The 25,615-nt window shown below is 55.8% G+C and overlaps 10 protein-coding genes across 10 annotated transcripts; 4 read left to right on the forward strand and 6 right to left on the reverse strand.

Moving 5' to 3' along the window:
* Positions 1–2,529: 2,529 nt before the first annotated feature.
* IE81DRAFT_337271 (DnaJ-domain-containing protein) lies at positions 2,530–4,200 on the reverse strand. Its single transcript, XM_025515500.1, has 4 exons — positions 3,522–4,200; positions 3,184–3,427; positions 2,976–3,103; positions 2,530–2,893 (listed from the first exon to the last, which is right to left on the reverse strand). Exons 1-4 carry the CDS (start codon positions 3,946–3,948, stop codon positions 2,832–2,834), a joined length of 861 nt encoding a protein of 286 aa, XP_025369914.1. The 5' UTR covers positions 3,949–4,200; the 3' UTR covers positions 2,530–2,831.
* A 120-nt stretch (positions 4,201–4,320) lies between these two features.
* Positions 4,321–6,410, forward strand: IE81DRAFT_323107 (PNK3P-domain-containing protein). The gene is made up of 5 exons (XM_025513833.1): positions 4,321–4,778; positions 4,857–5,116; positions 5,193–5,278; positions 5,354–5,756; positions 5,828–6,410. The coding sequence occupies exons 1-5, from the start codon at positions 4,568–4,570 to the stop codon at positions 6,389–6,391; spliced, it is 1,524 nt and encodes a 507-aa protein (XP_025369915.1). The 5' UTR covers positions 4,321–4,567; the 3' UTR covers positions 6,392–6,410.
* Positions 6,411–6,429: 19 nt separating this feature from the next.
* IE81DRAFT_114193 (hypothetical protein) lies at positions 6,430–9,543 on the reverse strand. The gene has a single exon (XM_025510117.1). The coding sequence runs from the start codon at positions 9,176–9,178 to the stop codon at positions 6,467–6,469; it is 2,712 nt and encodes a 903-aa protein (XP_025369916.1). The 5' UTR covers positions 9,179–9,543; the 3' UTR covers positions 6,430–6,466.
* Positions 9,544–10,878: 1,335 nt separating this feature from the next.
* On the forward strand, positions 10,879–11,677 carry IE81DRAFT_114222 (hypothetical protein). Its single transcript, XM_025510118.1, has one exon. The coding sequence runs from the start codon at positions 11,040–11,042 to the stop codon at positions 11,571–11,573; it is 534 nt and encodes a 177-aa protein (XP_025369917.1). The 5' UTR covers positions 10,879–11,039; the 3' UTR covers positions 11,574–11,677.
* Positions 11,678–12,638: 961 nt separating this feature from the next.
* Positions 12,639–14,145, forward strand: IE81DRAFT_323109 (hypothetical protein). The gene is made up of 3 exons (XM_025513834.1): positions 12,639–13,063; positions 13,146–13,983; positions 14,050–14,145. The coding sequence occupies exons 1-2, from the start codon at positions 12,943–12,945 to the stop codon at positions 13,670–13,672; spliced, it is 648 nt and encodes a 215-aa protein (XP_025369918.1). The 5' UTR covers positions 12,639–12,942; the 3' UTR covers positions 13,673–13,983; positions 14,050–14,145.
* IE81DRAFT_114088 (FAD/NAD(P)-binding domain-containing protein) lies at positions 13,994–16,496 on the reverse strand. Its single transcript, XM_025510116.1, has 11 exons — positions 16,149–16,496; positions 15,851–16,071; positions 15,526–15,753; positions 15,342–15,456; positions 15,117–15,274; positions 14,817–15,043; positions 14,667–14,749; positions 14,476–14,596; positions 14,350–14,404; positions 14,219–14,270; positions 13,994–14,145 (listed from the first exon to the last, which is right to left on the reverse strand). The coding sequence occupies exons 1-11, from the start codon at positions 16,357–16,359 to the stop codon at positions 14,018–14,020; spliced, it is 1,599 nt and encodes a 532-aa protein (XP_025369919.1). The 5' UTR covers positions 16,360–16,496; the 3' UTR covers positions 13,994–14,017.
* A 994-nt stretch (positions 16,497–17,490) lies between these two features.
* Positions 17,491–19,109, reverse strand: IE81DRAFT_313105 (t-SNARE; the record flags this gene model as incomplete). Its single annotated transcript, XM_025512478.1, has 5 exons — positions 17,491–17,776; positions 17,859–18,276; positions 18,351–18,626; positions 18,745–18,916; positions 18,974–19,109. The coding sequence occupies 5 exons, from the start codon at positions 19,107–19,109 to the stop codon at positions 17,765–17,767; spliced, it is 1,014 nt and encodes a 337-aa protein (XP_025369920.1). The 3' UTR covers positions 17,491–17,764.
* A 1,469-nt stretch (positions 19,110–20,578) lies between these two features.
* On the reverse strand, positions 20,579–21,623 carry IE81DRAFT_323112 (hypothetical protein). Its single transcript, XM_025513835.1, has 2 exons — positions 21,125–21,623; positions 20,579–21,046 (listed from the first exon to the last, which is right to left on the reverse strand). The coding sequence occupies exons 1-2, from the start codon at positions 21,408–21,410 to the stop codon at positions 20,670–20,672; spliced, it is 663 nt and encodes a 220-aa protein (XP_025369921.1). The 5' UTR covers positions 21,411–21,623; the 3' UTR covers positions 20,579–20,669.
* A 203-nt stretch (positions 21,624–21,826) lies between these two features.
* Positions 21,827–23,180, forward strand: IE81DRAFT_323113 (hypothetical protein). Its single transcript, XM_025513836.1, has one exon. It carries the CDS (start codon positions 22,040–22,042, stop codon positions 22,937–22,939), a length of 900 nt encoding a protein of 299 aa, XP_025369922.1. The 5' UTR covers positions 21,827–22,039; the 3' UTR covers positions 22,940–23,180.
* Positions 23,023–25,424, reverse strand: IE81DRAFT_114717 (hypothetical protein). The gene is made up of 5 exons (XM_025510121.1): positions 24,896–25,424; positions 24,667–24,809; positions 24,432–24,564; positions 23,246–24,342; positions 23,023–23,172 (listed from the first exon to the last, which is right to left on the reverse strand). Exons 1-5 carry the CDS (start codon positions 25,220–25,222, stop codon positions 23,106–23,108), a joined length of 1,767 nt encoding a protein of 588 aa, XP_025369923.1. The 5' UTR covers positions 25,223–25,424; the 3' UTR covers positions 23,023–23,105.
* Positions 25,425–25,615: the final 191 nt, after the last annotated feature.

A 25,615-nucleotide genomic window follows, 5' to 3' on the forward strand; every position in this document is an offset into this window, starting at 1 on the left:
CAGCAGCCTCCAGAGCAGCATGCATCACATCAGCTAGGCGAGGTTCGGCACGCGATCACGAGCTGAACGCTTCTAGTCTCCCACTGTAGCTGCTGGACCTCAATTGCGCACCGTACTCACTCTCTTCTGACTGATCTCGTGACTGTACCACCGCGGCCGACATTCACGGTTTAATTGCCTTGATTGTGAAGTCGGAAATTGGATCTGATCCCGGCCGCAACAAGCGCGTGCATCACACATCAGCAGCAAAATCGTAGAAGCAGCAGCATCAGCACGACCGGCAAAGTGCTGCATGGATGGCGAGCAGTGCGCTGCACCGCCTTAATTGCGACGTGCTCGGCCCGGGGTTAGGCTTATGCGTCCGCGGCCATGAAAAGTGAGGCTTGCGCTCTGATGACTCTTTTTTCTTCAACCGCAAACCTCGTATCCCCTGTTCCCGCACGGATCTCCAATGACGGGGCTCTGTCGTGACCAAAGCGCTCACGAGGTTCCGTTGATCCGAAAGACTCGCGTCTCTCCATCGACGAAGCGGATTAGCCAGAAGTCGTACGTAGCACACACACAAGAGACGGTAGTCACTGAGTAATCAGCGCGGAAGCGCGGGACTCCGCACCGTTGTGCGTTGACGGCGCGTTTGTCGTGGAAGTTCATTTTCTCTTCTACCTTGCCATTCTCGGCGAGCGGACTTTATATATAGTGATCGCAAGGTTTGGGCTGGCGAGCGTGCACGAGGGCAGTGGGCAGTGAACCAAGTCGCGGAGCTCGCGAGAATCAGACGCAGCCGTGCACACATGCAGCGCTTGTTGTGACTTGCATGGCTGTCCAGGGTCTCGGAATTACTGTTGTGCAAGCATTTGTGGAGTTGTGAGTTGCATCGCGGACTTGATGAGTTTCGATCGAATGATCGTAGTCCAACATCAAATTGCGCTTCAGTCAGGCGAGCTCTTACAATCCGCCACGGTGCCAACAACTTGATTCCAGGCACGCAAGACGTGGCAGTTCGCCTCTCTGAATGCGGTAGATCGATCGGTTTGGCCCGACCGCATCCACCGCACCATGCAGCAGCGAATAGTAATCGCATCGATCGGTCGAGAGGCGCACAAGTGCTGGTCAATTGCCGTGCTTCCACATCATATATCTGGTCTCCATCACACACAGGCACAGGCGAGACACTTCCACGCTATCCGCATCAGAGAGGCAGCAGGAGGCCCTCGAGATTGATGTCTTGATGGAGAACCCAGTCGCGCAAGTCGTGCATCCTTTCACGATTCGTGATTGTTGATCGAAAGCGTGAATTTGATTGAGATCCGAACTCAGCCACGTCCAAAGGGATCGCCGGTGTTGAGACGAAGAGTCATCGACTCATCATGCGCGGATCGCGATGCTCTTGGCATTCGCGCAGCTCAAACAGACCTCGTAGCCGACGTTCTGCTTGCTGACCTCAGCTTCCGCTCCCCGCCAACGTTGTCGACTATCTACTGTACTGTACACAGCTCTCTTGCTGCACCGCACGGTGCATGCCGGACGATGCTGTCGCTGCTGCGATTCAGGACGTTGGCGCGTGTAGTCACAAGCGGACTCGTGAGTTGCGAGTGCCAAGACGTCGGTCCGCGCAGGACTACTCTCCAGACTTTGACTCGGCTGTACCTACCGATAGATCGAAGGCTGAATGGACGCTGCCTGGTGTGGAAAGTGCGCGCCTCTTTGAAGCGTGTAGCGGCACATACAGTGAGCGGGGCTTTCGATCACAAGCCCGCTGTATGCCCTTCACCGAACGACTTGCAAGCACGCACTTACGACTCACGTGTGAGCAATGTCTACGGGCCGAGGCGTGCCGTCACTCAAAGGAGCCTCCTTTGTCTGATCCCAAGCACATCAGGCCATGACTTTCCCAAACAGAGCCTGATGAAGTGACTTTAGTGGGGAAGCCCAGCGCGGACTACGCGAAGTGTACTTCGCCAAGGCCTCCTACCAGCTGTGGCTCTGACCAAGCACAAGCAGCGTGTCAGGGACGAGACCCTAAAGCTCGGAGCCAAGGAAATGCCCTTCTTCGCGCACCTGTGTGCTTCGTGGTAAGCGGCGAGCACCGCGAATGAGCAAGCTTGCCTGGCAGGGGCATGACCATCTGGCCCCGAATGCGGGGCAGGGCGCGCGTGATGAAGAAGGGACAACCCAGTTGTGCGAATTGCTGAATGTTGACAGCAAGCCACCGAGAGAGGACGGCGTGCCAAGCTATACATGTGCCAAGCCCACCCTCAACAAGGCGCCACCTGCTGCGCGGCCAGCACAGCTACCACAGCAGCTTGGCAATCAGCTGCCCGCGCCAAGCTTTCGACAAAAGGCGCATCCTCTCGTGTGCTTTTGTGCGCTCATTGCGGAACTTCACAGGCTTGGGCAACGAATGTCGGAAAGCTGCTGCTAGGGTTCACAGTCTCGGGCTAGAACGGACGAAAGAAGAGGCAAACTTCTATGCAAAGGGCGCTCGCAAAGCCCAGCGCTAGCGCTCGTTGATTTTGCCAGCTACTTCCTCCTTGGCAGCCTACGTATCCGACGAATTTAGCACACTCGTCACAGCTTTACAATTAACAGCCCACGTGATTGCAACAAAGCGTTGGATGCAAGTTTGAGTGCTATCATGCTCGCGAGTGCTTTCAATGATCAGCGACACATCCTCTACCAGCACGAGCCAAGATGCCATTCCTCTAAGTTCTGCATCGTGCATTCTTCTAATCATACTCTTCGAGACTGACACGTCCTTGATCGCGCCCCTTGCTTTGCTGACGGCGAGTCGTACGATAGAGAGAGGACGAAGACACCGGCAGGTTCAGGGCTCAACCAAGCACATTTTCGTCCTTGCGTTTCTTCTTTGTACCTTTTTGGAATGATCGCCATCCTGGTGCACCGTAGTGGTGAACGGTAACGAGCTTATGAGATCAGCTTGCCTTGGTGCACACAAGCACAGACGATCGACTCACCTTGCACCCGATGCTCTCTACCATTCTCCCACTGATCCTTTTCATCTGCTTTGCGCTTCCGTTCCGCAGCAGCAGCTTCCTTCTTGCGCTGCTCTTCCCCTTCGGTCTCATGCTGAAGTTTGATTGCCCTGATCAAGAGCACAGCCCAATCACAATCAGTCCCACGGGTTGCACTGACAGCACTCCTGTAACAGGACGAGCTACTCACTTTCTCTTTCTGAGCTCATCATCTATCATCAATTCCTTGGTCTGCTTGCGCACCCTTTCTTCAAACGAAGGGACCAAGTCGGCTAATCGAGCATCGTCCGCGGAGAGATCTCGTGGAAACTTCAAGTCCTGAAGGACCATGACTTTGGCATCGATGACCACCTCGTCCAACTTTGATCGCTGCTCCTCGTCCTGTAGCACCGTTGCTGCTTTCTTTAGCATGTCGAAAGCAGTAACAGCGCGAGCTGTTGCGAGACAGAGGGGCGAGAAGGGCAGATTGCTCAGTCGATGCATCTTGCCTGCGCATGGCCGACTTGCTATCGAGTCTTGGGTGCTCACGATCTTTGACCTTGTCAGGATGTATCAGCAAGCTTTTCTTCCTGTAAATCTTTGTGATCTCCTTCAGATCAGCTTCGAAAGGCGCCTCCAGCACGTCGTAAGGGTTGAGCTTGAAAGAAGTCAATATCCGATCCATCTCTAATTCCTGAAAGAAGGACGTAGACTCTTGCTGGATGGATCTTTGCGGCAGCGCAGGCGGATCAGCTGCCGGAACATCGTTCTGCAGCGTAGAAGGGCCGGCTACAGGCGAAGGTGATGGCGCCGTTGTGGCGGTGGTTGTCGTCGACTTGGCCTTCGAAGGACCAGCGGATGAGCCGGGGTCTCCAGAAGTACGTGTGCTTGTGTCCGCGATTGGAGGTTGCACGGGCGGCGCACCAGGAGGCGGGCCAGGGGGCGGGCCTGGAGGAGGGCCAGGTGGTGCGGACATGGTAGACGCTGCGTTCAGTGGATGTGCAGTGAGGTTGGGTATTCGACGGGCAGCGCGCCCAGTGCGGCTCCCGAATAGCTGGCAAGATGCGACGACCACGCGATCGTGAGACTGAGTGTTGTCCCTAGTCGATAATTCTTAGGTGCGCATATTTGGACGTCGATTCTGCACTCATGGACTTGTGTTTGGGAAGAATATGCGAGGCTTCGAGCTCGGTGGTCGCGAGAACCAGATGTAAAATCAGAGCGCGAGCCGCCAACGCGCAAAGAAGCGCGCGCTTGATTGTGATGCATTGATGCTTAATTCGTGATTGCGACTGGCCTTTCTAATGCGGGGCGCGCGTGTGGAGGGAGGGCTGTTGGCACCGGCTCACCAGCATCCCACCATGACCGTTCAGCACCACGCATGCGATTCGCCAGAGAGACTGCTACTTGCACACAGCGAAGCTCTATAGCGAGACTGCACCGCACCGAAAGTGCTTCTAGCCTGCGAGCCGTGTCCATTTACCTCCGATAGCGCGCGGGAGCGCGCCTCGTGGGCAAGCGGTCTCGGTCCGCGTTCGAACGGAGCTCAAAGGAGCAGGGGCAGCCAGCCTTCAGATCTCACAACGCAGGTGGGGATGCCGCGCGACAACGAAGCCCACTCGACCAGCTCGGCTACATCACGACGAAAACAAGACGACTCAAGCAGCAGTGACAACGACCAGCGAATCGTGCTCACGTCGTTCAAGCGTGCTAAGCCTAACCCAAACCCCTCTTCCGCTGGGGTGTCTCAAAGCGACATTGGCGGGGCCAAGACGAGCAGCAGTGCGAAGAAGCAGCCTGAAACATGTGAGCTACACTCGATTGCGAGTGATAGCTTCGAATATTCATCGCAGATTGACGTTCATGTCTCCGTGCGCGTCTCAGTGGCACCCATCTTCGCGCGCAAAACCCAGAATCTCCCGCAGTCACGGGCATCCAACAGATCAGGAGGGACGATGAGGCTGGCCTGGCGCTCGCCTTTGAAGCACTTGAATCGGCCTTCTTGTCTCGTTGGAGCTTACGGAGATCCCTTCTCAGCTGCCATTGCTCGTGCTCGAGCACTTCAGAGCGACACTGAACGTAGAGGCTCGCTTAAGATCGCAGCTTTCGACCTGGATGGCACCCTCGTCACACCAAAGCAAGGTGTGAGTGCCTCTAATCCCATCATTTGGCAGACCTGGGCAGATCTGAGGAACGCTCCTTCTCGCTTCCCTTTGGTAGACCTGGCCGTCGGCGACGGATGAATTCGACTACAAGTTTGTCTTCCCAAGCGTCTGCAAGAAAGTAAAGGCCGAGCACGACGCCGGGTGAGTCCCGAGGCAGCTCCATTGAGTAACAATCCCCCGCAAAAGCTTAGGCACAAAGGCTTCTACGGGGCCCAGAGCGGTCATTGTGGTCATCTCTAATCAGAAACAGACAGGCGGGAAATTTGACCCTGCAGCTCCTCCCAAGAAGGTGGTAACGTGGCAAAAGAAGTTGGGTCACATAGCGGAAGCAATCGGAGCGCCAATGCTCGTCTTCGCGGCTCTAGCCGATGACTACTACCGCAAGCCTGCCCTTGGAATGTGGGAAGCGACTCTAGCGGAGTTGGAAGCGAGTGGTGGAATGAGGGATTGGATCTGCATTGAAGCTGGATCTACAAGGAGCTCTTTCTATGTTGGAGATGCAGCAGGGAGATCAAAAGGAAAGGGTCGTGAGGCCGACCACAACGATACGGACCGGAAGTGGGCGCTGAATGCAGGGCTGCCGTTTTATACGCCAGAGGAGTGGTTCTTGGCCAGTCAGGTACGCGATTACAAGTCTTGCGACGGGGAGTCAACTTCTGACCCGCATGCACCTCGCTGTGTTTCATACAGCCCGAGTCGTACGAATTGAGTGGATGGAGACCGTCTCAGGAGCATCTGGCCGAAGTTTCGGACGATGCACCTCCCTTTCACGATGACGGCAAGCTCGAGCTAGTCTTTTTCGTCGGGCCACCGGCTTCCGGGAAGACTTCGTACTATCGTCGTCATTTTGCGCCTCGTGGATACGTGCACGTCAACCAAGATACTCTCAAGACGAGAGACAAGTGCATCAAGGCTGCAGAATCTGCACTACAAAAAGGACAAAGCGTCGTCATTGACAATACGAATCCCAAGAGGGCTACGCGAGAAGAGTACAAGAAGATGTCGCTCTATGCATCAGCACGCGTGCGCATGATCCTCTTCGATCTGCCCAGGCACCATCTGGAACACAATAATCTCGTGAGAGCACATGCGATGCCGGATGAGAAGAGGGAGCGCATCCCAGCCATCGCTTTCAACTCATATTTCAAGAACTTGGAAAAGCCGCACGAAAGCGAGGGAGAGATTCATCACGCGCAATGGACTTTCGTCGGAGATGAAGAGGCCAAACGTAAGTACCAAATGTGGTACACCTGAATATATTCCATTGTGAACGCTTTGCTCGGAGTGACTACATGGCGGCGCTAGTGCAAAGAGGACACCTATGCCTATTCAGACGTCGCGCGACCAGCCACGCACGCTGCGAGCTGCTTTGGTGCGCAGGAGAGGCGGCAGGATGTGATCCTCCTCCGCCGCTGCGACGTCACGGCGAGAAGCGGTAGGTGTAAAGGTGAAAGTTCCACCAAACAGGTTGCTGAGACCCATCTTGGTCAAGAGATTGTCAACCCAAGCTCCCCAGGTGCTGGGAGTAGCTGGCGTGGTGTTTGGAGCGGTGCTGGTAGATGTGGGCGAAGCAGCTGTGGAGCTCTTGTTGCCTCCTGTAGTCGAGGCCGAGGCCTTGGTGGACGTGGGCGCAGAGGCTGTACTGGTCGGCTTGGCGCTGGGAACGAACGTGGCAGCGGTGCTCTTTACGGGCACAGATGTGGTGGGCGCGGCTTGCAGAGATGTCTTGATGGACGAAGTGACGCTCTCATCGTCGTCGTCATCCTCATCGTCCTCATCGCAATCCTCGTCATCCTTTGAAGCGTCGTTAGTCGGCGCAGGAGTAGGTCCGGAAGAAGCACTGGTGGAAGTCTTGTTGGCAGCCGTGGAAGTAGCCTTGGCGGAGGTAGAGCTGGCAGAAATGAGGGGAGGATGGCCAGCTCCGAGATCGTCGGTTGCCGCAGCTAGCTTACGCACTCCAGTGCTGATATCGCTAGTCTGACTCGGCTTCGCCGACGAAGAGACGGCGGCTACAGTTGGAAAGTCGTTGTCGCCAAAAGCTGCTGCACTCGCGGATGAAGCGGCGGCTTTCAGCTGAGTGTAAGCCTGCGCCGCGATGCGAGCCGTCATCTCAGCGCCAGACTCGGCGCTCGAGCGTCGCTCACCGGACATCTGGAGAGCTGATGCCCGATCCGTGGCGCTGGGAGATGCAGCAGATGCGGCAGTGTCTTCTTCTCCAGGCATCAAGACGACGATGGTCTTCCACTCAGCACCTGGCACGTCTGTCTCGCTGGCTGCGAGCGCTTTGCCGCTGTTCGTGGGCTGCGAGCTGCTGCTAGGCGCAGATACAGTGGACAAGACCATGTCGACGGTGTTGAAAGGCTCGGCCGAGCGCTGGGGGTTCTGAGTGATAGTAGCTGTTGATGTGGCAGCGGTTGAGGTTGGAATGAACGAAATTGGTGAAACCTTTGCGTTCGCGGTGCTGGTGACCGTGACGGTAAAGCTGTAAGAGCCGCTGATCGTTGCGTTGTCATCGTCATCAGGAATTTGCACGCGCGATTGCGTCGCAGTAGGGCTTGAGGCTGCGGATTCGTCAACGGTGACCGTCACAGTCACTGTCTCTTCAGCCTGTGCGACGGCACTGCGAGTAGCGTTGTTGGCACTGGAGGATGCCGCACTGGTAACGATAGAAACTGACTGGCTGCTTGCTGAGACAGTGGAGCTGGACGAGACAGCTTCGACAATCGCGCTGCTGCTGCTGCTCGGCAGTGCTGCGCTAGAGATGGGAGCTGCAGCAGAGCTCGAGGCCAAGACTGAGGAGCTGACGGGGGACGAGCTTGAAGGCAGCTCCGAAGAGGAAGCAAGCAAAGAGGCTGCTGAAGCTGACAAGGTTGCACCTGCTGCGGCTGAGACGGTCTTACTGACTGCTGCAGAGGCAGAAGCAGGAGCGGAAGAGGTCGCGACAGCGTCTAGTGGAGTGGATGCAGCGTTTGAGACCGCAGGCAACAAGGTGGGTACGCTATCCTGGCTCGCAGCCAGAGCAGCCGATGTTGGAGCTGCAACGCTTGATGCCGGCGCGTCGGACGTGCTGCTCGCAGCGACGGACACAGCAGACATGCTATCTATGTCGGAGACCACACTTGCGTCCTCGGCATCTTGAGTTGGAGCCTCGGGCTCTGCAATGCTAGCATTCGCCGAATCTGTCGCTGCTGGCACCGCTGCACTCTCGCTTGCATCGCTTGGAGAGGCAGACGCCGTGGGAGGGTCGGCTTGGTCCGACGTGTCCTCCTCTGGAGTAGCGAGAGCTGCATCAGGGACAGTCGAAGCGCTGCTCGTGGTTGACGCGACGCTGGAAGTTCCAGAGGAACTGTCGGTGGCTGGGACACCTTCATCGACGGCAGTACTTGGCTCCGCGCCGGACTGTTCGGTTGCCACGGCGACGGGATCAAGATCTCTTCGCTGTTGTGCGCCCACACCAAGGATGCTGGCAAACATCTTGCGTTGGACCTCAATCCCGGCAGCTGCTTGCCATTGTGCTTGTTCAGAGGGGACTTGCACGCTCGAAACGGCGGAGTCGATTGGCAGGGGCGCTGCAATAGGGGCGGCGGTGCTGACGGCAGCCGCAGCCGGCGCAGGTGCGGATGCGGCAGCGAGTGAAGCAGAGGACATGGACGCGAGTTGAGAGAGGTACCAGGCGCCGGGGCCGGGAATCGCAGCCGAGTAAATTTGCCCTGGCAAAAGCGCGCTCGCTGTCGTGGGCGCTGCTACAGCTGCGTCGACAGGAGTAACAGAGACTGCAGGAGCATTTGTGGCTGCAGCCAGAGCGGCTGCTGAGGAGGATGATGCTGCTTGAAGTGAGCTCTGAGACAAGTACCACGCTCCGGGCTGAGGAATCGCTTGGCTATAGATCTCTTGAGGTGTCAGACTTTTGGTGGTCAATGGACGAGCATCAGACGCCGGAAGAGTAGCGCCCACCATCAGCAACGCCGTCAAGACATGGCCGGAGGTGAGAGCTGTTCTGCGGTGCTCGCCAGAGCGACGAGATGCGACGCCTTTGGACATCTTCGGGCAACGGTTGTGGAGGGAAGAGAGACGACCGCACAGCGGCGCTGGGAGAGAAAGAAGAGCGTGCAAACAGCTGAGGTAGCAGTGAGACGTAATAGAGGCTACCAGAGCCTGTGCGAGAAGAAAGAATCGACCGTGGGAGAAGGGGAAAGGTAATGGAGGGGAGTTTGGTGGGGGTAGAAAAGTCGCCACACGATGGCAGGCGGCATCTTATGAGACCCAAGCAGGACCCAGAATTCTCAGCCAAGCCGGCTTCTTTACGGCCAACGTTTCTCAATAGCTCGGCTTGGCGGAAGTGCGGCAGCAACTGTGAGGCCCAGAGCTCAGCTCCCTAGCCCACAGACTCAACATCGACATTGTGCCGGCAGCTCCGGCGACTCCGCCACTGTGTCACTTCGCGCAAGACTTGCCCGGAAGGGTGCTGCGCTCACATCCAGCACATCGTCAGCGTGGTCGGTGAAGCTCTCGAAGCTGGTCGCGATAAGTGGCGCAGTTCTAGACTCGAGTTGACGTGGATGTTGCTTACTCCATTTGGATCAAGGTGCTTCTTCCTCCTCGGCGCTCGTCATCTGCTCTGTCCTCGCCTTGTTCGAGCCTGGGAGATGCACGTCTGGGAATCTCCTTCTTGCCTCTTTGAACAGATGTGTCACGGTCGCGGGCGATTCCATGATCCGTTGGATGGACTCAGGAACGAAGATGCGAGGGCGCGAAGGCAGGGCAATTTAGAATGACTTGTCTCGCCCGTTGGATGGACGTTGGATTCGGCCAAATCGGCAACGTCCGTGCAAAGGCACGACACGTGACTGAGTGCGCGACGCGCCGCGTCGCGGGTCAGACTTGGCTAGTCGCGCAGTGCCACCACGCGCGGCGCCTTGAGCATTCAAATTCCGTTCTGAGACGGAGTCCATCCACCTCTATTCTTCCACCATCCCTCTCGATCTTCGGCGACGTCTCCTGCTCTTGAGACGCTGTCACTCTGTGCACCGAGGATGATCCTGTTCTGCTGCTGCTGTCTCATGCTCTTGTTGCGACTCTCGCGGCACCTCTCGACGCACCCTGGAAGGGGCCCACTTGGACATCGCGGCCATCCTTGCACTGCCAAAGCTTCTCGCGCTCGCTGCTCTCGCTCTCCGCTCTTTCATGGTCGAATGTGTCCTGGCGCCATGTTTCATCGATCCGCTCTCGCACAGATGGTGCTGCACCTGGTGCGATGGCGTTTGCGCGTATGGGTTCTCTTCGAGAGCCCCCGTGAATGCTGTGATCCAGCGTGTTGCACCGACGAGAGTATTGGACGATCCTAACCCTAAGTTATTGTTAGTCGGTATCGCTTTCGGGCTCGGCCTTTGAGGTCATGTCTGATGGCACATTGGAGGACGACTGCCTCCGATTGGAACGCTTTCGCTTGGAATGTCTGCGTTTCAAGAGGAGGCTTTGCCGCCAAGGATCTCTCGTTGGAGGGAGAGTGCGGTCGTGGAGCGTCCGGCGTGATGCTGAGCGCACTGCAACATGGCTGGAGGAGCATAGGAAGCCTGACATGGCAGATGACGAGGATGCAGCGAGTACCTAGCATCCTCTGCATGCTTGGCGCACCAGGATCGTCGCTGCCTTGGTCCCGTCTTCTTGCAAAGTTACCTCTTCGCGGGGCTTCCCATGTGAGGACGACAGCCTTGCTCGGTTAATCTTCTAGGCAAGTTTTGGCTTTGTCATGCCTGCCAGTCGAAGCTGAACCGCTTTTCCTCGAGGAGAGACCCGCCGACCGGCGCAACTTGCGAGTGCTGCCCGCTCAGCTGCTCACCGTGCGACTTGCGCCCAAACCTTAAATCGTAAGCCTATCTTAAGATCCTTGCTCGGAAGAGCGATGCTTTGCATTGGAACACCTTCATCAGCACCTGCTCCACTCGGCTCGTTGGAAGGCGCACGATCGGGCTTTGGAGCAGAAGCTTCCAACGGTCGTCGCCTTGGTCAGTATCGTTTCTGTGGGAGCTCTTTCTATTCCCGAAGAACCGTGCAGCTGCTCAGTCCGACACTTCGCACGTCGGAGGACGGAAGAACAGTAGAGCCTCGAGCCGTTTGGTTTCGCCAAGCGGTCTCTAAAACAAAGCACCCATCAAAAAAGAGTTCCGGTGCGGCATCAAGCTATGTTCGAGCTGAGTTCGGGAACGTGCGATCAAGGGTAAGTGATGGCAGTGCTCGATGGCAAGGGAACGTCAAGAGAGACAGTGAGCCGAGGGGAACAACAGCAGCGGCGCAGAGGACACGGCGCATACGTGTAATTAGTTCTGCACGAGGCGGGACGCTCACGGGCAAGCTCAGCGGTGCTTCCACGGCTCGGATAGGAATCGTGCTTGAGCAGCCTTGCCGCCTTCGGGAGCCGTGCAACACGGACATGTGAGAGGTGGCTGACAAACGTCACCACCCTTTCATGGTGCTTGGTTAGGGTCTGGTGCCCGCTTTGCTCGCAGAATTTCCTGCCGTGGGTGTTGGGGACCGCGGGCCATGCGCAGAGCGGCTAGACGGGGGCCACTTCCACATATGCATCCTCATTGCATTCGACTTTTTCTACTTCCTTGAAGTACCGGCCCAACCTACGCTTGTCGAGGATGGGCTCGGCCACACAGCAGCAATGCTATCATGATTTGACTGCTTGCGACCCTTCTTTAGGAAGGAGAGTGTCTCATGAGCACGCATGCCAGAGAGTGTCTCTTGAGATGACCACTCCCCCGATCCCGCTGAGATGCCCATCAGCGTGTCGAGCCGGCATAGCCGGACTCGCCGTCACTGTGCAGGCCTCGGCTATGGCGCTGGGCGCAGAGACGGTGGACCACCTCAGCATCTATGTTGACAAGAAGAATCCCGACTGTGAATGCGGTTGTACAGGTATTGTCTTTGCAAATGCAAGGACCGCGTGGTGCTCAAGGGAGCTGCATGCTCAGTTTCGAAGGCAGCATGGATCGACGCCACCCTCTGTGGGGTCGTTCGCGTTTGCGTCTCATAGGGACCCAAGAATCATGATTCGGAGGCAGGTGATGCGCGACCGAAATCTGTTGCTTCGAGTCAAGCGCGAGCATCTCGCAAAAGAAGTTGCACCAGAAGATGCGCTTTGTTGAGTCCGCCGGGTCGGACGCGGCACGAAAACAATCTTCCGATGCCCGCACTCACGTCATGCAGGCGTCACAGGACAGAAAAGCAGATTTGATGAGTTGTGGATCATTGAGGGCACTGGCTCAGAGTTGGCGAGAAGGAGCGGCAGGTTTCGCCGTTTGGCGTTCGACGCTAAGGACTCAGCCGCAACGCCATTCACGATTGGTTTTCGTGTCTCGGGGCGGCATGCAGCTACGTACGCTGCAGGGCCACCAGCACAGCGGCACGCCGCGCGAGTACTGCGCATGTGCAAGACACCTCATCAAAATGCGGTGCTCGCAGCTCCACATAGCCTTGCAGCAAGACCATGTGGTCGCTCTTGACCATAGAAAGCAAGGCTACACAGCGCTCTGAAGACACCTTGAGTCGCCCAGCATGCTTTTGCAAACTTCACAAGAATGCGGAGGATGCTCAGTAGGTGAAGCAGGCCGTTCGCGTGGCTCCATACGGACCTCGCATGACGTCGAGTGGTCCATATAAAGGGAGAGCATATCCAGCTTCCCAACTTGTCCAACCGCACAACCCTCTATCAGACCATTCCCACGACATTAGCTTTCGCCAGCAGTCGACAGGCCCTTGCTCAAGGCACGTGATATCTCGACAAATCAAAGCCCATCACCATGAAGTTCACCACAGCATCCGCATCTACCATGTGCGCCTTGGCTCTGATTGGCAGCGCAGCAGCTGCGCCGGCACCTGCTGCCACTCCAGCTCCCGCCAAGCTTCTCTTCAAAAGGCAAGGTGAGAAGTCAAGCCCTTGCAATCTTGTCCTTCGTGCGCACTCCATTGACCGACTAGTGACATTCGTACGCTCTCCTTGCAGACGGCGGCATGACCGGATTCGTCAACAGTGACATTTTCCAGAACGGCATTTCTATTCCAGATGCAGGTTCCATCGCATCGGCAGCGCAGGCGTCCGCATCCTCCATCGCAGCGGGAGCTCAAGCGTCGGCATCCAGTCAAGAGGCGGCGCTCACGACGCGATCCACCACAGCGCCCATCGCATCTGGTACGAACATTTCAAAGCCAAACAATGCTACTTGCAGCACCGTCAACAACGACACGGTGTGCTGCCCCTCTGGCTACAGCATCGTGAATCAAAAGTGCTACCAGAGCGTGGATGGTAATGATGCCATCATCAACAACTCTGGCGGCAGCAGTAGCACAAGCGACAGCAATGGCAACGTGAGCAGCAGTGGAGCCTCCAGTGGTGGCAGCAGCAGCAGCAGCAGCAGCAGCAGCAGCTCTTCTTCCTCTGACAAGAAGGGCAACAGCGCAGCCTCTGTCAAGAGCACACCAGCAGTGGCCCTTGCAATCTCGTTGCTCGGCACTGCATACTTCTTCCTTTGAGCAACAGCTCCTTAGCCCAAACCTCTGCAACGGTGCCACTCCACGCGTGCTCGCTCGACCATTGATTTGACCTAGCACAGCTAAGCCTCGCTGATCCCTAATACAAATACTTGGATTTGCACCCCTCCTTTTATTGGAGTGACCTATTTCTTAGAGCTCATTTGAGCCGGCAAAGAGCGCTGAAAAGCTCCACGATGAAGCACTCAAACTATCGTACTAGTGCTTGACGGCCTCTCCTCTTGACTTTTTCTTGTTGGCGCTCGCTTTAGTCTCGCGCGAGGAGATGACTTTGCGTCTGTAATGTGGGATGACTGCAGAGACAGCAGGTCAGCAGGTCGGTGCGTTCTAGCCACCCGCGTCTACAATCAACAACTTACGCTTGGTGATGCTCAAATGGAAACGAGGTTTGCCTGCCGGCTTGCCATCGGGAGCTTGGTCACGCGACCAGAAGCCGAGGCCAAAAAGCACAAAGACTGCAGACGCGTGTCGCCGGTGTCAGCGAAGTTTGTGAAGCTGCTGCAGGTCTCTCCGCCAAGTTCGACTCACAGAAGAATTGGATCCGCGTCCAACGGAAAAACAGGAAAGTAACAAGCCAAATCTGAAAGCAAATGGAACAGATGAACGCTTAGAAACAAGCTATATGCCAAAGCCTCGTCGATGCGTCACGCTCCACTTACACAGAGTTCCATGTACGTAAAGAAGCTTAGCTCGCCGCCAGGCGCATTCTCCTTGCTGCATTAGGCACAGTAATCTTGATGAGCAGCTGCAGTCGACATCTTGAGAGGGGAGGTTCATGCACTCACACCCAACGAATCAGATCCACCCAAAGGCGCATGTCCTTCGGTACTGGCCTCGTCTCCGGCTCAAGGACGAACAATGCGAGGATACGCGCATAGATGCCAATGTGCACGTGTCCAACGGTACCTGAGTGCGAAGTGAGCGCGGTTAGTGAGCGCGCAGCTACGCGGTGCGTTTCCAGACCAAGGTCACTCACCGACTGCAGCTTGGAAGGTGGAATTCGTGCACGATACTGTGGAATCTTCGACTGGAAAGACCTGCAAGTACATGTTTGGGCGACTGGGATCCGAAGACCTGTGTCAGTTGAGAAAGCGAAGCAGGGGCGAGAGCGCCGCGCCTAGCTCACATGTATTCGCCAGGGAACAAGTCGTCAGGCAGGAAGTCGATCTTTGGCTTCTCGAAACCAGTCGCAACGACAATGACATCAGCGTCATAGTGGACCTTTTCGCCAGTGGTCTCCTTCTTTTGTCCGCGCTTGCGCTTGTTGAACTCGATGCCGTCTGGGGTGAGCTCGAGCACGTCGCCGCGCTGATAATCAGCTCTCCCCTCCCGGATGTGCTCGAGGCAAGACGTCTATAAGAGTCAAAGCTGGGTGTCAGCTGGTCACGTTTCTGCGCATGTGCCAGACCCTGCTCGAGCAACCCACATTGACGATTGGCGTGTCTTGGTAGAAACCTTGGGTAGGTGCCATCTTTTCCTCGAGGTCACGATAATGCAACTTCTTGAGCAAGAACTCGGGAATCTTGCTGGTGACGGTTTCGCGGCCGAATGGTTGAAGAGCCAGAAGGATGTCCACGACGGTGACTAATCAAGCGAGGTCACTGTGAGTCTTCTGTGATCTAAATACTTGATCGATCAGCAAGCCACTCACACCTAGGAATGATCCACTTGTCGGAGCGGGCGAGAATGATGGCAGTCTCCGATTGCTTCTCAACTGCCAGCTCCAGCGCTTCTACACCAGATGCCCCACCGCCTACGACGAGAACCTGCCATGACCAAGCCGCACGCGTCAATCACCCTACATTTGGTAGCAGCAAACGAAGCACTCTTCTCACCTTTTTACCGCTCAGCTCGACATCATCAAGCTCGCTCGAGTGTACAATCTGACCCTTGAATTTCTCCTGACCCGGCAATTCCATGCGCTTTGGCTTGCCACACGTTCCCACGTTGACAGAGATTCCGTCGAAAACCTGCGTTTCGTCGCCATTGATGATCCACTTGGCGCTGCCTCTCTCTGCAGGGTCTGTGCTGCTCTTGTGGCGCGTGACAGATTGGACGGGTGTCTGCGCAACGTAGCAAGAGACGGGTCCGCCGTGGCAGCCTGTTAGCGTTCCACCAATGTGAACTCTCCGAGCGCTTTGCGTGGCTGCTACCACTCACATTGAACCTTGTCTTCTTGTCCAGGCCGTAACGAGTCCAGACGCGCTTGACGTTGGCTAGAATCTCATCTCGCTTGGGGTAGCCCTTGGACCAGCGGACGAGCGGGTGCCAGCGGTACAAAATGGAGCTGATCTGCAGTCCAGAGCTGCTGTTCACATTTGCCCAAATTCCTCCAAGCTTCTCTTCCGAGCCCGCCTCGAAGATGGTGACGTCAAAGCCATCTGCAATATCGCGAGAGAATTGCGCGGTTGATAAGCGGTACGACTCGGGCATGTGCACTTTACGCACGTATACTCACGACCAGCAAGATGAGCAGCGGTGGAAATACCCGTGATACCCGCACCAATGACTGCGATCTTTGCGAGCGGCTTCTGTGCTTGTTGAGCCGAGGGAGGCAAAGGGGCAAAGAACCAAGCGATGAGGACTTGGATGGCTTGGTACACCAGCGAGACGATGCCCAGTGGGTCTAGCGAGGAGACGGATACCCTGACGGGTCCTACTTTGGCCATGATTGCTGCTCTGACCTTATCCTTGCGTGTGTGTGTGTGTGCGTGTGTGTGTTATTGCAAGACTAGAATGAGTGCGCGCGAACGTGAGCTTACTGGCGCGTATCAGCTTCGCAGTGGTGGTTGGGTTAGTCGGGCGCTTAGACCCTTGGTCGGTGCGTCAGATCCTGGCAATCGTGATGAGTGCGAGGCACCGCGTTCGATGTCCGTGTGCCTACATCATGTACGTACGCATTGTGATTCATGATCGAGATTCTCAGAATCCTGATTGAATAGCATGTGGAGTGTGCTGCTGATCGGACGCGACCCTTCATCGATCAAGCAAGCACGCAAGCACGCAAGCACGGTGCATCGACGGCTTATTGCCAGAAAGACGAATTTCGAACTTTCGCAGCGAGCAAAAGCGTGCGCGTGGATCATATATCCCCTCGACCTCGTCTGCGGTGTATGCTACTCTTGATTCTGACTCGTGCTGCTGCACAGCAGCATTTCTACGAATCGCGGTCGTGGGATCAAAGATGTCACCGAAGAGCGTCCATTCGACTCGCGCAAGGGCCACACGCGCATGAGACGCCACGGCCGCGCTGGTTCAAGCAATCTGCTGGCTGAATCAATCAGAATCAAAATGAATCTGAATCATTCACATTGAATGCTGCATGGTTGCATGGTGCGTGCATGATGTGCATAGCGTGGATTTGCCTGACTAGGCTGCAGCACGCACGTGCGCCACACTTTACTCTGACGTCACGCTAAGGTTTTAGATCTGGCTCGGCCTCCCAATGCAAAGTGTACGACGGCGCGCACCGCCGATGTGTGTAGCGAGCATATTCACGATTCATGACTTCATTCGTAATTTGCTGGTTATCTTCACTCGAGTCCCGTTCAAAGATTGAAGATTCACAATTTGACTTGTTCATCGCGAAGCGCAGCTAATATCACGAATGTGTGGCGTGGGTCCGCGAAGCCGCGTCCAAGATCGTGAGTGCGGTGAATGAGTATACATATAATAATGTACAGACATCGCATACCGTACACAGCGTGCCAAGAGCTGCAACCCAGACTTTGTCAAGAGGCCAGTCTGATCCATCAATTCCTTCGAAGCACGACATTCACGAGCTCGGACCCTAGGCAACCCCGTCGTTGTCCGGATCATGGTTTTGCAAAAGCCTCTGCCACCTCTAAGACTTGCTCCATAAGAGATCAGATTCAAGCAAAATATTGACGTCGAGGCTTCGGCCCTGGGCAAAGGTGACGTGTGCATGTAATCAAGGAAGTCTGGGAGGTGCTCAAACAAGGTACGAAATACTAAGCTGAGCTTGCATTGGCCAACGAAAGGGAGTTGGAAATGAGGACGAAGAATGGAAAGGTGACGGGACAAAGAAACCCATGAAAGGCATGAGCGCACGTATCAGCTTAGAGCCTGGGAGTGTGCGAAAATCGTCGGTGTCAGCAACTGGCGCACCCCTGGAATGTGTTGACATCGGCAAAGGCGCAACACTCACAGCGACGAGAACAACAGCAACGACAATGCCCACAATGAGCAGCAAACAAGCCGCTCTCCTTCCCGCTTTCCTCTGATATTCGTGTGCCCTGACCAGCTCTCGATCAGCTCCTTCGGTATGCAGAGCGATCTGCGAAACATTGTGTTCGATGTTGTCTATCATACCGCCCTGCTCTTGAACAATATGTCCCAGATCTCTAAAGATTTCGTTCAGCTCTTGGATACCTCCCTCGATCTCCTGAATCTCTGCCTCTCGTTCTGAGATCAGCGCCTCCTGAAATTCGAGGTCGGATTGCGTGGGACCAGCGTTGACTCGTACTTGTGCTTGCTCCTGCTCTTCTTGACCCTCGTCGAATTCGGCCGATGGATGATCGATCAGACCTCCTTCCGCAGAAGCCCCGCCAGTCGACTCCAGTGCTCTGGCGACGAGTATGAAGGGCAGTCCGTCAGCATCGAGAGGCAGCAGCAGGAGCTTGCCATGCGAAGCCCTTACACTTGATTTTCGCTGGACTTGGCATTGGAAGCAGACGATGTGGAGGCAGCAGCGCTTCTCCTCGCTCTTTCTTTGTCCAATGCGGTCCTAGTCACGTTGGCTCCTGCCCTCTGAGCTCTCTGAAAGTTCTTCAAGCCATTCTCGACATCCGTCCTCAGCTTGTTCGTCGTCATCTTGTGCTGAGATGATCCGCTCTTGCTGCTCAATGTCGAGAGAGTCTTCATGTCGCTCACGAGGGAGGTCGACACCGATCGCGTCGTATCGGTAAGATCAGCTCTGATTACCAGTTTGTCAAATGAGAATGGGTGGTCAGCCACTTATCTTGAGTGTAGAGCAAGACTCGCAAGCCTACAGCAAGCTGAAGAGGCGGACTATGCTGAATGACCACACTCACACTTGCTTCGTCCAGTCTCTACCTTCTTTGCTCTGAGCCTTGCTCTGAGCTGCAACCTTGCCGCTTCCCGAGCTGAGCTCCACGAGCTTATCAATCGCGCTCACATTGGCGTTCAACTTGAAGATCTGCACCCCCATTCTTTCCGCCAGCTTTTTAAATTCGTACTCTTCATCTTGTGTCAGCTTCGCAGATCCTGCGCCAGAGTTTGAGTTGTGAGGAGAGCTGGAACGATCGGAAGGAGGGGCGTGGTACAGAGGCAAAGGGTTACCGGATGCTCGGTTGGATGATCGCCCCACGCTGCCCCTGCTGCTATTGTTATTCCGGGGTGATTGAGCTGATCCTCGCTCCAAATCGTTGAACGACATGGCACGCTGGACAACTCTTGAGCCTCTTGTCCCTGCTTCTGTGCGAACTTTCTGAAGGAGTCGATGAGGATTTGGGCGAGAGCGATATTGCGCGGTTCCCCTCAGAGAGTTCAGTCTCAAGGTTCGTAGCACAGCTTGCACCTGGTTGCTCGGTTCAGCTCGCGTACGCAAAGGTGAAGGCGGTAGCTGTCTGCGGCTGTCGACTGCGGAGATGAAAGTTCTAAGGTTCGAAGTGGCATGTGCATGTGAATCGTGAATCACGAATGTGTGCGCTGGATGGGCTGATCTGCTTGTTGCTGAGCGCGCCCACGTTACCGACGAGCCCAAACACCATCGCGCGTGGCTTATATAGGAGCAGCAGCACCGCCGCATGTCGCGCGGCAAAGTACGCGCTTGCGCATGCACTCTGCGCTTTATATACTCGTGATTGACACGCGCTTGCATGACTCTTGACTCTTGACTCTTGACATTGCCGGCTCACACTCATTCACACTGACTCGATTGTGGCACATTTTCGACTGAAGCGAATCAGGCAGCACCAGATCGACAAGTCTCGTACGCGCCGAGTCGCTGGCTCACGCTCATGTCAGATTCCAATTCGACAAGTGCACCATTCTTGAAGGTATGCTGATGCGCATTCATCCAGCCGTGTGTCGCACCGATCACCTCAAGATGGGGCCTTAGCTGTGCGCAGTCGAAAATGCGAGTGATGTGTAGAGGAGCTGAATGATTGCACGTCCTTCTGCTTGTTTGGAGAATCTGTTTGTAGCTGCGACGCAACGTTCTAGCAGTATCAGTGCGATGCAGCTGAGGGCGTTCAGAAGGAAAGATGATAGCAAAAGGCAGCTTTCAGATTCGACACCGCGCTCCGACAAGGACCAGCACGGCCGTGAGGCCCTACAACCTTCGTTGGCCACTCTCAAAATGTCATTCTCTCACTCTGACTGAAAACCCTCGCTGCACCGCTTCGCCCTGGACGTGCGAGCAGTTCCAACCCTGTTCTTGGCCCTCAAAAATGTATCGCTGGTCCACAACACCTATGAGCAAACAGTCGAGCGTGAAGGTGCATCTCGGCCGCATGGCGAAATGCTCGGCATGCACAGACCATCATTGCTCGTCTCAACTTCCCCCCCCGTCCGTCCTCAAGGCGTTCACTTCGAAGTGCTAGAACGCTGAGCAAACGACAAGAGCTCACCGGGTTGCATACGAGCTCCTGCGCAGGAGGAGCCAGATCTAAACCCCTTCTGAGCCCCTAGCGACTGCATGATGGTGGGCTGAACGATCGGGTCTTCGTTCGTGTCTCCTTAGACGCTCTTTCTCAAACAGAAGAGCTGCAATCCTCTCGTCACCCCGACGTAGCCTCGCCATGGCTGCCCAGCCCCGCAGTATCGTTCGGCAAACCTAAGACTTCGCGCGCAGACCGGTGAGGTTGACTAGCCTGAAGGGCCGACTAGCACCAAGCCCCTCGACACGATTCACACAAACGTGACATTACCGCGTCTTGTGACAGACATTGCTCAGCTTCCGAGTCCCCTTGACCACATACAAGCCTAATTCGCTTCACTGGTCCTTGCCCGCCTTGCTCAACTTCAACTCGCTCATCTCCTTGTCCCTAATAGCCTTCTTCTCCAGCCTCTCCGCTCTCTCCAACCACCACTCCGTCCCCTGCATCAGCAACACGCCAGCCAGCAGCAGAATGATGATGGTGTTCGTAGCGCCTATGATTCTGAGCGCATCCACCCTCTCCGAAGCGGTCAAGGGACCAGAAGGGACCAACGTTGCGTCGAGCTGACCAGCTTCTGCTCTTGCAGCCAAAGTGCTCCGTTGGGTAGCCAGCGAGGAGCGAGCAAGGAGAGCTTCGTTGTTGGGATCTGCCAGTAGTCTGATGGTTGGCATCGAGACGGTCAGGTACATGGACAGAGCACCAACGTACAGGACTGCACAATGGGGGCAGCAACAATCTCGTCATCAATGCAGCCAGCGCGTGATTGTGAAGTTTACTTCGCTACACTAACCGATGGCAGCACCATCGAACCACTTGGCAATCTCTGTCCATCGATGCAGCTTGGCCAAAAGTCCAACGATTCCCAACCCAATCATTCCGTGTAGCAGAGCAGGCACGGCCGCGGGAGCTTTGAAAAGACCCAAGTAGAAGAATTCTGCTCGGTCGGCTGCTTCGAGACTTTCTGTGGAGGAGAGGCTGCTGCCGTACAAGAGGGGAAAGTCGTAGATGGATGCCATGTAGATGACTCCAAATTGGAACGCTACGGCGCTTAGGACGAAACCTGTTCGGAACCCCATCTTGAGTAGGGAAACGCGTGTCCGAGCAGAGACGGGCTATTGGAGTGCGCCTGTAATGAGGTTGTGAGCGTGACACCAACGCTCCAAAGTTGCCGATCGACCGTTGTCGGTGCGAGCGAAATGTGAAGGGTCGATGATGACGGCGTTCTGAAGGATACCTTCTCACTGACGAATCACTCGCCTGCCTGAGACACGTACGATCTTGGATCGAGTCGAGCGCATCTTCCTGATGATAACGCGCACACATATAGCAGCATGCGCACGTTACTCACGCAAGCACGCACGCACGCACCCACGCACGCACGATGCAGTTGTTTGTCGGCCGATACAGCTTCGCTTCTTCTCAAAGCCGCATATACCTGTATGCACGCAGCGCGCTGCTTCTGATCGCCTTGGCCCGAATATCTGTGCTTCACATTCGTCATCCTTGCGCACTCAGCCTTCACTGAAGACTACTGCCGATCAAAGCTTCTCATCGTGATCCACCTCTACGGGCGCCCAGAGCCTGCACGATAAGCACTCGAAGCGGTGCCACCCAGCTGGAACGCAACACCCCTCATCGCTTGTCTCTGTCTGGCCGGTGCGAGGTAGAAGCGTGCACTCGCCTTCCCACCATCATCTCAAGCACCATGACTTCCATCTCAGTGCCTGCGATTGGTTCGGCGCGAGGCTTAAAATCCACATTCGCTGTGTGTAATCACGTCGCTGCCAGCAGGCGCTTTTCCAGTGCAGTCACGGCGCGACAAGACGCAGTTGCTGATCAAGCCAGCAGTCGCAGTAGAAAGAATCAGGACAATTCCAATCCGGGTCGCCCGCAGAGCAACAAGCAGCGTCCACCTCGTACCATTGAGCGGCACAGACCGGAGAGCGTGATCACATCCGCCTCTCGCCCTCCTCAAAAGCGCGGCGACGACGTTTCTTCTTCTCCTACTTCTGCTGCCAGACTTCCTTTCGTGCTTCCAAAGACAGACTGGTGGAATTCTGCGAATACACAGCGGCCTGACCGACCTACGCTCCAACCAGTGGAGGACACACCCTGCCAAGCCGTACCTGCTCGACCAGCCGGCGCAGAGGGTGCCATGCCCAAGTCCAAAACTCTGCGAGATGCGAGGCAGAGTCTGCAAGTGCGCGTCAACTTTTCAGGCAAATTCGGTCCGAGAAGAGGTCACGGAGCGAAACCGATCGCTTATAATGGACCCTTGTCATCCGTTCAGGAGAGAAGAGAGATGGAGTTGAGAGAACGAGTTGCGGGTGATGCGTCGCAGTACCAATCTTCTACACTGCTCAAGCTCAACGATACACAGGTCGTCAAGACGGCCGCGGATGCGCTCTCTACCGACTCTCACATGAAGCTGGAGCTGAAGTTTTGGACAGTCGATAAGATCAGGGAGCTGCAAGACGCACAGGCTATTCAGGCTGCCAACGCCAAGTTGATCCATCAGCGCAAGACGACAGAGGTCGAGGTGAAGAGCAGCCCTACCCCCGAACCTGCCAAGGCGAAGGGCAAAGGAAAAGGAGGCAGAAAGTAGGCATCGATACGACCAATAGCATTCGGCGCAGAACGCAAAATAATGTCCGTCAGGCAACGATCCACGCGAGGGTTTAGGGATTTCATCAGGTCGCAACGGTCCATCCAGGGGCTGCACAGGACACCGACACCCCGCCCGCCCGTACGGTTATATGCACTCAAGACGGTCATAGCACGGGATTTTCCCTGCCATGGCGTGCATCATAGCAACTGAGGTAGCTTGCATAGCTCCAGCTGAAATGAAGATGATAGTGTCACCATCGTCAGCGTCTTGCCTGGCCTTTCTGCTGATCTCGCGAATGCTCACCTAAGATGCCTAGCGCCGCGCTGCTTGCCTGTGAAGCGTTCGATCTGCTCATCCATTCTTCCTTCGGCGAGCAAGACCTCTCTGCACCGCTCTAGCTGCTTATCCGCCAGCGCCCGTAGGCCTCGGATGGCAATTTGAAAGGCGCTGCTGCCTTGCTCATGCTTGCCCACCTTGGCGCGAGGGTCAAAGAGCTTATAGAGAGGTAGAGAAATAGCAGTGATCTCGACGTGATGGATCGCCAGCCAGTGCGTGGCGGTGATGTAAAGCAGCTCCGCAGTTGCGTGCGTCGTGAGGAACCAAGGATGGCCGATGGACTGCTCCACGCCATTGTACACATCTTCGGGATACCTGCCTACCAGGATACCATCCTCCAAGGAATGTCCTTCGTTGATCTTGTAGACACTCTGAAAAGCGATCAGAGCGCGATGCAGTGTTGCTGCTGCGCGCTCGGACCACGGCGACCATACGTCGCTGTGATTGCCGTCATAGTGACCGTCCCAGCTGTGATTGAAGGCGAGAATGCAGGCAATGTCCACCTCTGTTGGTTTTTGTTGACCTCCTTGCCTCAACAAGGTCGGTGTGAGGTGAGGGAGCGCGAGAATGTCCTTCGGAATGATACCCAGGCGCCGATCATCGTCCCAGTTGATGGCCATAGGTCCATCATTGATGGTCGGACCGCCCTCATGATCGATCTCGGTGTCCGTTATCCAAAACTTCTCGAGTCGCTGCGCGATCCCTTGAGCTGCTTTTGCATACCTCTGTGAGCGCTCTTCGTCAGCTATCAACGGCGTCTTGGCGAACGCAGCGCCTGCCTCGAGGGCTCCTTTCTGTGACATCAACACGTGAAAGTGTCCACCTCCATCGAGGGGCGAAGAAGCAGCCTCCACCTCTTCCCAGAGCTCAAAGCTGTTCTCCGTCTCCCACACGCGCGCAACGTAGTCTAGGTCGTCTCTGATGAGTGTGCGAGAAGAAGGGGCAGAAGCTGGTGCCCATAGCCTGTCGGTGATGTATGTGTCAACCTCTTTCGATCCGGGTCTTGTGTTCTGCAAAAAGATGGCGTAGCGAAGCGCAGCTAAAGCACGGAGGGCTGGTCCATCCTACCCATTCAGAACAGGATGCCGATAGTGTCAGCTAGATGCATGTCGAGCGATTAGCCCAGCTCGTGACAGCTCTTTGATGTACCCACATTCTGTGGCCGACCCCAGCTCGCCTGGAAAGCAGAACCGTCCACGTTGAATTTGGGCTCTCCGAGACCGCCCGTCTCGTAAGTGCCCGAAGGATTTGGCAAAGCCTGCAGCTTGATGCTCATCTCCACAAAGCTATCAACGTCCAACGAGCAAGGACAAGGACTGGTCAGCTCTGCCCGCCAAACCGAGGCAGTGGCTCAGCACAGCCGTACCGGAAGACATCATTCTGCTCACTTTCTGAAGATCTCGTGGAGATCTTGTGCTTCTTCGTTTTCAATGCCGATCTGGTGACCCTCTTCGGCACGAACGAGTGCACCGAGCAGCGCTCTCGCGCAAAGGCCGCTGTCTCGCGACCACTGAAAGTAGTAGCTCTCATTCTGGAGACAGAGCGCAGGCAGCGAGTCGCTCATTCAGCCAAAGAAAACCATAGCACCTCCGAAGGGGCCGCAACGCATACACCCACCTCGTCTTTGCCTCCTGGTCTGTCCTCTGGTCTGCTCGGACTCGCTACCATACATCCAGCAGCCGTATCGTTGGCATGTCTTCCATCAGGACCAAAAGCAGCAACCAGCCAAGTGAGAGAAGTCAAAGCGAGCTGATGAGCTTGCGATTCGGTCTGGGCTTTGGAGCGCGCAGAGGTCGATTTGGTGAGGAATTGGGAGGTGCGACTGTTGCGCGAACTGCGCAGGATTGAGCTGCGAAGATACCATGCTGCCCCACCCAAAGCTAGCGTCACTGCTCCCACAGTCAGCGGTATCGAGGTGCGGCTTTGCAGGGAGTGAGCTGACATTTTTTACTATGAATGAAGTCGTGTTCGAAGTGAAGGATGGGAAAGGTAAGAGTCGAAGGAAGCGTTTCGGCTCAAAGAGAGTGGTGAGCGTTGCTGTGGAGTACGACCAACACTGCAAGATCGGAGATGCCGTGGTCTAGTAGTCTTGCAACTCTCGCCTCGAGTACGGGCGTCTGCAGGTGGAAGTGGAAGTGGAGGCACGAAGGGTTGAGAACAAGCTCAAGGCTAGGTCGATGAGCACATTACACGTGAGTTGGACCCCTCCTTTCCGAGGTCAGACTGCTGCTTCCTTGCATGGTGGCTTACTATTGGGTGTCTATTGACAACCTCATGGCTTGGCCTACGGCTACACGCCTATATGCCTGGAAGTGCACATCATGGATCATGGTGAAG

Source organism: Ceraceosorus guamensis, assembly GCF_003144195.1.
Source record: "Ceraceosorus guamensis strain MCA 4658 unplaced genomic scaffold IE81scaffold_26, whole genome shotgun sequence".
Taxonomy (NCBI): domain Eukaryota; kingdom Fungi; phylum Basidiomycota; class Exobasidiomycetes; order Ceraceosorales; family Ceraceosoraceae; genus Ceraceosorus; species Ceraceosorus guamensis.

Coding starts and splice junctions, on each gene's coding strand:
- IE81DRAFT_114717 (XM_025510121.1), bottom strand. CDS start 25,222: ATGTCAGCTCACTCCCTGCAAAGCCGCACCTCGATACCGCTGACTGTG. Junction 24,565..24,666: donor CTCCACGAGATCTTCAGAAA/GTGAGCAGAATG, acceptor GGACGTTGATAG/CTTTGTGGAGATGAGCATCA. Junction 24,343..24,431: donor GCTGGGGTCGGCCACAGAAT/GTGGGTACATCA, acceptor CTGAATGGGTAG/GATGGACCAGCCCTCCGTGC.
- IE81DRAFT_323109 (XM_025513834.1), top strand. CDS start 12,943: ATGAAGTTCACCACAGCATCCGCATCTACCATGTGCGCCTTGGCTCTG. Junction 13,064..13,145: donor GCTTCTCTTCAAAAGGCAAG/GTGAGAAGTCAA, acceptor CTCTCCTTGCAG/ACGGCGGCATGACCGGATTC.
- IE81DRAFT_323113 (XM_025513836.1), top strand. CDS start 22,040: ATGACTTCCATCTCAGTGCCTGCGATTGGTTCGGCGCGAGGCTTAAAA.
- IE81DRAFT_114088 (XM_025510116.1), bottom strand. CDS start 16,359: ATGGCCAAAGTAGGACCCGTCAGGGTATCCGTCTCCTCGCTAGACCCA. Junction 15,754..15,850: donor ACAAGAAGACAAGGTTCAAT/GTGAGTGGTAGC, acceptor TACGTTGCGCAG/ACACCCGTCCAATCTGTCAC. Junction 14,271..14,349: donor TTACGTACATGGAACTCTGT/GTAAGTGGAGCG, acceptor ATTTGCTTTCAG/ATTTGGCTTGTTACTTTCCT.
- IE81DRAFT_337271 (XM_025515500.1), bottom strand. CDS start 3,948: ATGTCCGCACCACCTGGCCCTCCTCCAGGCCCGCCCCCTGGCCCGCCT. Junction 3,428..3,521: donor TCCTGACAAGGTCAAAGATC/GTGAGCACCCAA, acceptor GTCTCGCAACAG/CTCGCGCTGTTACTGCTTTC. Junction 2,894..2,975: donor TAGAGAGCATCGGGTGCAAG/GTGAGTCGATCG, acceptor ACGGTGCACCAG/GATGGCGATCATTCCAAAAA.
- IE81DRAFT_323112 (XM_025513835.1), bottom strand. CDS start 21,410: ATGGGGTTCCGAACAGGTTTCGTCCTAAGCGCCGTAGCGTTCCAATTT. Junction 21,047..21,124: donor GTTCGATGGTGCTGCCATCG/GTTAGTGTAGCG, acceptor CCCATTGTGCAG/TCCTGTACGTTGGTGCTCTG.
- IE81DRAFT_114222 (XM_025510118.1), top strand. CDS start 11,040: ATGCTTTGCATTGGAACACCTTCATCAGCACCTGCTCCACTCGGCTCG.
- IE81DRAFT_114193 (XM_025510117.1), bottom strand. CDS start 9,178: ATGTCCAAAGGCGTCGCATCTCGTCGCTCTGGCGAGCACCGCAGAACA.
- IE81DRAFT_323107 (XM_025513833.1), top strand. CDS start 4,568: ATGCCGCGCGACAACGAAGCCCACTCGACCAGCTCGGCTACATCACGA. Junction 5,117..5,192: donor TCGTCACACCAAAGCAAGGT/GTGAGTGCCTCT, acceptor TCCCTTTGGTAG/ACCTGGCCGTCGGCGACGGA. Junction 5,757..5,827: donor AGTGGTTCTTGGCCAGTCAG/GTACGCGATTAC, acceptor TGTTTCATACAG/CCCGAGTCGTACGAATTGAG.